The sequence below is a fragment of the Diplotaxodon limnothrissa genome, linkage group LG12 (assembly GCF_057381915.1).
Source record: "Diplotaxodon limnothrissa isolate DT_005_m linkage group LG12, D_limnothrissa_male_GT1.1, whole genome shotgun sequence".
Taxonomy (NCBI): Eukaryota; Metazoa; Chordata; class Actinopteri; order Cichliformes; family Cichlidae; genus Diplotaxodon; species Diplotaxodon limnothrissa.
Genome location: NC_140607.1, coordinates 17613633 through 17623275, shown reverse-complemented (window position 1 = coordinate 17623275; position 9643 = coordinate 17613633). Strand labels below are relative to the sequence as shown.

The window sequence follows — 9643 nt, the reverse complement described above, 5'->3', positions numbered from 1 at the left end:
CGATGGCAACACTGCAAAAAATGTCCGTCCTCAGACCTCAGTCATTCGGTGCTGGAACCGAAGCGGGAGACTGAATCTTCCATCCAGGGGGTGAGATGCTTCTACTTGTTCCTAATGCCAATCGATCCATCACTGTAAAATTCATAACATCGACTATTAATTACTAAACCGATCTCCCGCACGGTTGTCTTGATGTCAACATATCGACTCTTAAAATAACCCCCAAAACGACTCAAAATGCGATCGGAAACAAGGGGGATTCTATAAACTACAGTTATTTGTCTTTTTCTGCATTTTCAGAAAACAAAAATAACATTGGAACATTTGAACAGGAGACCCGGTGACTTATTTGGATGGACACTTTTTGCAGTGAATGAACGGAGGGGGACTCTAACCAATAGAGAGAAAGAGAGGGCTTGGCTATAACCTTAGCCTCCCATTTTCTCTCTCCCTCCCCCCCCCCTCCCTCCCCCCTTCTCCTCCTCTCCTCCTCCTCTATGCAGGGCTCTGGCCAGTCAGTCGCCTTTGATTATCAGTCTCCAGCAGCCCCTCTCTTGGCTCCTTGACATGAGCACCATATAAGGCGCAGCGATCTCCATAGAAACGTGTCAGTTTCAATAGTAGTGTCAAAGTTCACTATATACAGACATTCGCGCAGATCCCCCGTTTCGGAAACATTGCTCTGCTGGTCCTCCCGTTTAAGCGCATTCATTTTTTGGGTCTCTCCTTCTTCTTGCATATTCTATCAGTTGTTGGTGTTTTTCCTCTTCTTTTTTTATCTTTTCTCTTCGTATCTCCATTCCTCCTGCTGGAGAGAGGTGAAACTATACATGGGCACTTCATTCGGCGAAACGGTTTTCTTTCGCTGCCTGGCGAGATGATGAGGTTTATTTAAGACTATAGATGTAAAAATCCAGCTCTTCAGTTTTTCCTCCCCTCCTATACGACGAAGACGGGAGTGTAAAGGAGCACGGGGAAGAAAAGAAAAAGGAATTTATCTCCGCAGCACTTTGGATCGCGTGTCTTTCCAGCAAAAGCTTCTTTTTTTCTCCACTCGTTCCTGCGTCCATGTGAATCGCTCCTGCCTTCCCTTTGTGGCTATTTTATATCAAACTGCAATTTGTTACGTCTGGACTCGGGTTTTCCTACAAGATTAGGGATTCCTGAATGGCTGACTGCAATTTACCTTGGAACTGGCCTCCCGATACTTGCATATCCTGATCGGGTGCCTATTCAATCGCACTCCTGAATTTTGAATGTATTGATCGCGTTGTACTCTCCTTCTCACACCATATGAGATTGCGTGCTCCGATTTGACTTTGCACTGCCCCGTCTTTTGAGATCTCATTTTTCTCTTCTACGCTTCATAAACATCGGCGATCATTTCGCTTTATAGCACTTTCCGGGGCCGAGATATGGCAATGGTAGTTAGCGTTTGGCGAGATCCGCAGGAAGACGTGGCCGGACCTCCGAGCGGCCCCAACCCAGCAGCGCAGCCGGCAAGGGAGCAGCAGCAGGCGGCATCGGCGGCGCCGCACACTCCGCAGACCCCCAGCCAGCCGGGACCCCCGTCCACGCCGGGAACGGCCGGGGACAAGGGGAGTCAAAATTCTGGACAGAGTCAGCAGCATATTGAATGTGTGGTTTGCGGAGACAAATCGAGCGGCAAACACTATGGCCAATTCACCTGCGAGGGATGCAAAAGTTTCTTCAAGAGGAGTGTACGGAGGAACTTAACATACTCATGTCGTGCCAATAGGAACTGTCCCATTGACCAGCACCACCGAAATCAGTGCCAATACTGTCGGCTGAAGAAGTGTTTAAAAGTGGGGATGCGGCGGGAAGGTGAATATATATATAATTTTTTAAGCCAACTCATGATTACGCATCATCCTAGTAGCAGAATAACAGAGCTGCCATGTTGCATTAAGGTCACAGGCTATATGGCTGGGCATACTGCAGTCTCCATCCATGTTTGAGAGGGATGTTTGCATGAATGGTTAGTCTGAGAGAGGGGTTAAAAAAAAAGGCCAGTGCAGCCACAGCAGCTATGCTTGTGAATGCAGGTCGCCTGAACAAAGCGACTCGTCCAGCTGACCCTCTTTATTTTGTGTTTTTCTTTGCAGGCTAAACTGAGTTCTTTGCGAGCAAAGGCGTAAAGTCGAGCAAGCCCATTTTATGTATAGCTTTTAGACCAGAGGACCGATTTCTATGTGTGTATGTGTGTGTGCCTGTTATGTTTGTCTCTGTATGTGTGCGTGTGTGTGTACAGTGAGTGTGTACAGTATGTGTATGTGTGTGTCTGTGTACAGTGTGCAAGGCTAATAGTCCCTACCATCAAGTATCTGCAGCTTACTAATTTATAATTGTACAGTAGGATTTGTAGCCCGAGTTTCCGTGAATGTGAGGCGAACACAGTACAAACCCACGTCTCTCTGGCTCCTTATGCTGACTAGACAGCTCAAACACACTAAATAATGTCGCTGAAGTTGTTCGTGGCTCCTTGTTTAGCTTGGTGCATTACAGGCCTTATAACTTTGCTCTCTATGTCAGGTGTTTGATTCCAATTTATGTAGACATCCCTCCGTTTAAGCCTATTATTTGCAGTACACACTACGAGCCCATGCATAATGTACACCGACTTGCATAAATTTTTTATTTATTTTTTAATATTAAACAATTGCCGGATTCCTTTTAATCCTAGCTGAGCGCTTGATGTGGGCAAAACGTGCAAATGTGCCTGCATTTAGCAGTAATTATCAATCGTATTTCGAACACGTTTGGCCGCTTTTAAAAATTATTTTCCAAAACACGACCCCACGTAACAACAGTGCAAAAGTGCCATGCAATTACGCCTCAAAACATCAAAGGGAGCAAAATTGTCAAATCTACTTTTAGATAAGAAATATACATGTGTGTGTGCGCGCGTGTGTGTGTGTGTGTGTGTGTGTGTGTGCTGTGTGTAAAAGGGAATATATTTTTCATTTGCATTCAACCTCATATACTTTGCATCCCTAAATACAAATGCAGTGTGAGGAACGAGGGACATAGCATATCTGTTCTGATAGAATAATTTTCTGTGAAATATTACAGTCTTACGATCAGGGCACAGTAGTCAATATGTTTTGAAAAGCGTGCTGAATTTTTTATTTCAGTGCATGCCTTTTTTTTCTTTTTTCTTTTTCTTTCACTGAGAAGAAGCACACAAGCTACAGCTTGCATCATGGTTGTACTACTCATGAACAATCTTTATCAGTTCTGGATGCACATTTCCTCTTTGTTTCTTTCTTTTTGTCAGCGGTTCAGCGAGGACGAATGCCTCCAACCCAGCCCAACCCAGGCCAGTACGCACTGACGAACGGGGACCCTCTGAATGGCCATTGCTATCTGTCCGGATACATCTCGTTATTGCTGCGGGCCGAGCCTTACCCGACGTCCCGGTACGGGAGCCAGTGCATGCAGCCCAACAATATCATGGGTATCGAGAACATCTGCGAGCTGGCGGCTCGATTGCTCTTCAGCGCCGTGGAGTGGGCGAGAAACATCCCTTTCTTTCCCGACCTCCAGATCACCGACCAGGTGTCCCTTCTCAGGCTGACGTGGAGCGAGTTGTTTGTGCTTAACGCAGCCCAGTGTTCCATGCCTCTGCATGTTGCCCCTCTGCTTGCCGCGGCGGGCCTCCACGCCTCCCCGATGTCTGCGGACCGCGTCGTGGCTTTCATGGATCACATCCGGATCTTCCAGGAGCAAGTGGAGAAGCTTAAGACCCTGCACGTAGACTCGGCAGAGTATAGCTGCCTCAAAGCCATCGTGCTTTTTACATCAGGTGAGTGTCCCACATGTCACACAAAAACATGCCTAAAATCAAATGAGGCCTAGTTCCAGTAATGTCAGTGGGTGCATGCTCCTTAAAGCGAAGTGCTGTGACATCAATAATATGGCTGTCAGGTTTAGGCTGGTCACAAATCTGAGATTACGAGATGTTTGTGTTGCCGATGAAAGCTATTTTGTCAACAGCTTGCTACATATCCACTTACATGCAATTCCATGTCAGCTGTAGCCGCAGTATAAGACGTGTAAACAAATCCAGATTGAGTAAGCGCATCAAGTTTTTCAAGTGCATCACTCACTCCCAGTGCTTTTTAAAAAAGGAGATAATTAACATTCTCATGTGTAAATATTTTATAATTGTTGAGTTTAAAGTTTTCTGAACATGTCTGAGCCGAGGCTGAAATTGTTCGCCTCCATAAATTTTGGAACAGGTGTCAAATAATTGAGCGTAAAGATTAAATAGTCTATCACCGGGTGATATATGACAGCTGATGCACTTATGAGTGTCGGTGCGTGCTTTTATCCTTGCTTTTCGTGTGCAAACACATGTCTTGGAGTTGGAGGGGGGGGGGGGGGGGGGGGGGGGGGGGGGTTGCAGAATCCTTAGCAGATTGAGAACAAAAAAGCTGATGAAAGTTGACTAGTAGGCTGTGTCAGTGGATCGCTTCTGTAGGACCTAGAGTAGCCCTGCTGCTTAGACTGTTTGTTGATTGCTTAGAGCCGATCTATTAATTTTCTTAGTTATTAATGGTTTGTTTCATTGCACAGCTTTGAAAAAGTAATCAGCTTTTCTTTTTTTCTGTCTTTAAAAAAAAAACTTGCGTAGGTCATTGTTTAATTGACGGCCGACTGGGGCGAGGTTATAAAGGTCCTTATTTATGCTCGATGCACAATTTGGATGGTATTTTGGAGTTAGCTGTGTAGGCTTGCTGGCGGTAGGCCTGTTATGTCAGGGGAGTCTGTTGATTATGGGAAGGAAAAGGAAAGTCTAAACTCGCTTGCAGGCCTCAAAGTACTTTGTGAACTTACCTCAAAGTTTTGACCTCATTTTCTCACGCTTGGCCCGTCCCAAAATTCTGCATTTAAGTTACATATTATCTATAATTGCGCATGCTCATAATAAAATATTCAGTTTTGCTGTGCTTTTCAGATTTGGCTTTATATAAAAATAATTGGCACATTCATTATCCCTAGAAAGCGGCATAACATTTTAATGTGAAAGGGGTTACACTTGTCTTTCAGTGTGTTTCAGTGATAATTAGGCCTATTTATTATTAAATTATCTTCGCTGAGAGAGCTAAAACTTCACACGTATATTACCTTTACTGTTTCCATATTAAATTATATTATGGCTGTATTCTGTTCTTTTATATTTAATTACATTACTTTATTATTTTATTATCATATATTACTTTCAATTATTTTTTTTATTATGTTTTCACAAAATTTTCGCACATCATATTAAAATATCTCACAGTGTGTATTATGAGGATTTAAATTATCCCAAAAAGTTCAGTGCTCACTAAAGTTAAACAAAAGGAGCACAGAGTTTGTATTCCAGCTACGAAACCGCCGTCAACTTTTACTTTTCCTCTTTGGTGAAAACATTACCACATAGGTTTTCCTACACTTGGAGAACTTAGTAATTGTTTATATTTTTAGTTTCAGAAGTCATAATAACTACTTCAGTTTGGGGCTTTGACAGTTTGGTTAATTTGATACGCCAATTTTTGGTGGCCCACTGGGAAGTAAATATATGTTTAAGACAAACAATAAGTATTTGGTCTCTGTTACCGTTTTAGGTAATATCACAGCCTTTTAGATTCGCTTTGCTCAATATTAGCCCACACATCCTGTAATGTAGGTTTGTGCAGTGACATAGCTGACTATATCCTTTTAGTGCACAGCGTTTCAGTAATTCACCCCAGATTACCCAGAGAAACTCCATACACACATTAACATCCTCCATGTTTTCTAACAGATCATGTAGTTAGTTTGATAGGCTACAACTGGTGTCGGCTATAGAAAGTCATGTGGCACTTTGCCAAGATCAGCGTGGATTGTTTTCCTTTAATAACGCTCGACTTGTCAGTATTTGATGCATAAATAATAGTGGTCAGGCTAAACTATTCCGTAAGAGTTCAGGATCATTGTCTTGCATTAACTCCTTATCCACATGTGCACACTGTGGTGTGTGTGTGTGCCTTTGCTAACTCAGTGAAATAGTCGTTTGTGTATCTGGAAGCTATCTTTTCCTGTGTCCCACTCTATTGAGGTTATGGGGTGCAGTGCTGCAGACAGGGCCTTATGGGGAGCTATGGGGTGTCTTTGACCGGCTTTCTCTCCACGCATACGTTCATATGAAACATATTTTCCGCAATGCTTTGAACACCTTATATGGCTGCATTGCAAAATTCATGCCAAGCACTGGATTTTACTAGATATTTCCTAATGTAATTAACTTCAGCCGCATTGATTGCTGTAGATTTTAAAAGGGACACTCAGCGTTAATCCAAGGGGATTTGCATACATGGTGCTTTGACCGGCCGGACAAGGGTCACAGTAAATCACCCCGAGATCTCAGCGTTGGCCTCGGGTTCATAAGGTTATTGTGTCTGGCCATAGTGAATTATAACACTGAGAAATTAAGAATAGGCTTAAAAGTGTCTTCCAGCGCTAAATATATAGTGCTTAAAACTAAAGCTCTCATTCTTTAGTAGTTTCCACAAAAGCACGGCTTTCTACGAGATCTTTTAAGGACAACCTAGCCTTCATGTGGGATATATATGAGAGCGGTTACGCTGTTTGCGTTTACAGACGTTTATAAGCAGCGCAATACGCATGCCCGGATTGTGAAAAAAATCAGATTTTTTAACAAGCGATTAAAACGTATAAGACACTAATAAGACTGATTCAAGCCTTATTTGCCTTTGTCTGTACTGAAGCGTGGCTGCATATCCCACCAGTTACCACCTAACACGTCTCGCCTACGTTGTGCACAGACTCATTTTCTGACATTTTATGTCGCTTCTGTGTGACTATTGACTTCACCTCCTCTAATAAATTTGATTGCTTTTAGGGCCCTGTCCTATAGGCTCCATCGAAAAACAGGCCAAGAGTGGTCTATGGAGAGAAGAGCGGCGAAATCACTTAGCAGCTTACTACAGAGTAATTAGGTCACATTACATCTAGTGTAATTTCAGATTCATCAGTGCCGTTTATGTTTCCATATACTTGAATCCCCAGAGCCCAGACATTAAGAGCAGGGGCCTTTAGCCCTGTAGCCAACCCTTCGTCTTTTGCCATGTTGCCCGCCACTTCTTACTCTATATGTCTGCAATAGGTTTAATGACATTTAGAAATATATTCCGGTTGACTGGTTCAAAGAAAGGTAGCGACATCGTCCTCCGAATTGTGCATCCCCTACTGCAGCAGCAAGTCCCCTGTTTGTTCTCTGGGCTATAACAGTCCCACTCGCTCAGTGTGATGTAGCATGTTTGGGCAGCATGTTTGTTCATTCCACATTGTCAATAACACATAATGGCGGGTGTTGAATGATAACCAGAGCGCTTTTGCGGGACACGAATTAGGTATGGTAAGGTGTGCACTTGCCAAAGCCCACTTGGGGTAAAAAGTAACCATGTGCCTTTGTGTTCAGTACTCTGTGGAGAAAATGTCAGCGAATATATCGGCAATATAAATTGATTTGTGCGCCTTTAAAAATAATTTGTAAAAGAAAATGTAGGCCTACGTGGGTTTGAGAACACTCTTTCTTTCGCCTGTGTGTTTCTCTCCAAGCTTGGCGGCCTGACATAGTTTGGAATATAATTTTAATCATAGATTTTCAGTTATTTTTTGACTTTGTTCCTCGATATCAGATTCAGGCACTTTTTTCCACAACGTTTTTTAGCCCGGGGCTAAAAAAATAAGGACTCTAACCACAGTGTATTGTGTGCTTGTGTGTGTGTGCGTGTGTGTGTCTTTCTCAGACGCTTGCGGCCTGTCGGACGCTGCTCACATCGAGAGTCTACAGGAGAAATCCCAGTGCGCCCTGGAGGAGTATGTGAGGAGCCAGTACCCGAACCAGCCCAGCCGCTTTGGGAAGCTGCTGCTGCGGCTGCCCTCTCTGCGCACCGTCTCCTCTTCGGTAATCGAGCAGCTGTTCTTCGTGCGTTTGGTAGGTAAAACTCCTATTGAAACCCTCATCAGGGATATGCTATTATCCGGGAGCAGCTTCAACTGGCCTTACATGTCCATCCAATGATCCTTATATGAAAGTGGAAAAAAAGAAAGGAAAAAAGGACCAAAATTCAGCACCCCTCACCCCATCCTCCTTCAAGAAGACTATATATAGGACCTTTTCTGAGAAACTTGGAAGACATTACTTTTTTTCTGTCTTCTGGGACTGTGATGGAATACATTATGTACAGAAAAATATTGGAACTGGACTTTACACCTGTGTAAATCCACTCTCATCTTCAAGAACAAAACTCTTCATTTTGTAAAATACTAGTCTTTATTTTACTTTTTTGTAAAAAATACAAATAAAATGAAAAACATCATATGCGCAGTAAGAAAAAAGAATCAAGACTTAGCGGGAAAATAATGTTTCCAAGCAATTATAAGAATTGTCCTGTGTCTATGTACCTCTCTGTTTTGTATTATTTCTGGTTCTAAACCAGGGTTTCTGTGATTCTATACTAATAATTTTTTGATATAACCTTTTTGCTTCTTATAATGAGTGCGATATATGTTGTCGAAGCTATGTTCTCCAAGAATTAAAATTGAAGTGAGAATTTAAAAACAGAAAAATAAAGAAATTTAGACAAATAAGAAACAGTCTAATCGCTATGACAATATCACCACTGATGGTTGAACTTTTTCCCAATTGATACGATGGACCTGCAACAGCAGCAAACTGACCTCCAGGACATTTTTACTGACATTTTTACTCCAGGACGTCTGGGGCGCCTTTACCCGGACCATAAGTGCGTGTGGAGTCGATCATCAGTCACAGAGGAGAGACATGAAAATCAAAAGCACTTTTAATATATCATTTCAAATACATTTTGTTTGTTTCGTCTTGAAAATTTTCATTGTTTCTTGAATTTTATTGGTTGTTGCCTTCAATTTGCTTACTCCATGATGCAGCTTTTTGCAGAAGGGTCGGTTGATGAAGTTGTGTGATGGTGACTGTACTATTAAAAAAGAAATAGGCAACGATGTCTCCTTCTCAAGCGTTTTCCTACAAGCAAATGTCAAGATGCTGTGGCTTATTTTATACCATCTGGGGGAATATGTTATCTCTGTGCGCTGCTAGATTCTATAAGAGAAAAAACCCGCAAGATATCCCTTCATTTACTGAGTCAGAAACACAAAATACTTTTCTCCTCTATTTTGTCTGACAGTGAAAACGAGATGATGCACGAATTTAGTGTGGTAATTACACAAAAGGACGCATGCCTTACATTTTTAACAGACCCACTGACATAACTGGCAGTGCGGATGCAACGGAAGGGAGACTATACGTGCGGAACTACAGCCGTGAGCTCTCTGCTAGCCTGTGAGCGCATTAATGTTTAATATTTTTCCCAGACTGCAAGGGAAGCCTGCGCACCACACAGAGCCACCTCTGTCCTTCCTCCCGTGGCTTAATCAAGGTGATTCTCCACAAACCAAACAATATTCCCCATCTACCCCGTTCTTAAAAACCCTGCCTTGATAGTGCTTGCCTCAATATTGATGTGGGCGTCATTTGGCAAAAGGGTTAGGCCCCGCTGCAAAGCTGCTGTGATATGCGTGATCAATCTGG

The 9643-nt window shown here is 42.8% G+C and overlaps 1 protein-coding gene across 1 annotated transcript; it reads left to right on the top strand.

The window, feature by feature from the left end:
* Positions 1-661: 661 nt before the first annotated feature.
* nr2f1a (nuclear receptor subfamily 2, group F, member 1a) lies at positions 662-8421 on the top strand. Its single transcript, XM_085367226.1, has 3 exons — positions 662-1845; positions 3299-3826; positions 7821-8421. The coding sequence occupies exons 1-3, from the start codon at positions 1416-1418 to the stop codon at positions 8093-8095; spliced, it is 1233 nt and encodes a 410-aa protein (XP_085223352.1). The 5' UTR covers positions 662-1415; the 3' UTR covers positions 8096-8421.
* The last annotated feature ends 1222 nt before the right edge of the window (positions 8422-9643 follow it).

Excerpts from the sequence above, each read along its gene's own strand:
- nr2f1a (XM_085367226.1), top strand. The coding sequence starts at position 1,416 with ATGGCAATGGTAGTTAGCGTTTGGCGAGATCCGCAGGAAGACGTGGCC. Across the intron at positions 1,846-3,298 it reads AGTGGGGATGCGGCGGGAAG|CGGTTCAGCGAGGACGAATG; the intron begins GTGAATATATAT and ends TCTTTTTGTCAG. Across the intron at positions 3,827-7,820 it reads CATCGTGCTTTTTACATCAG|ACGCTTGCGGCCTGTCGGAC; the intron begins GTGAGTGTCCCA and ends TGTCTTTCTCAG.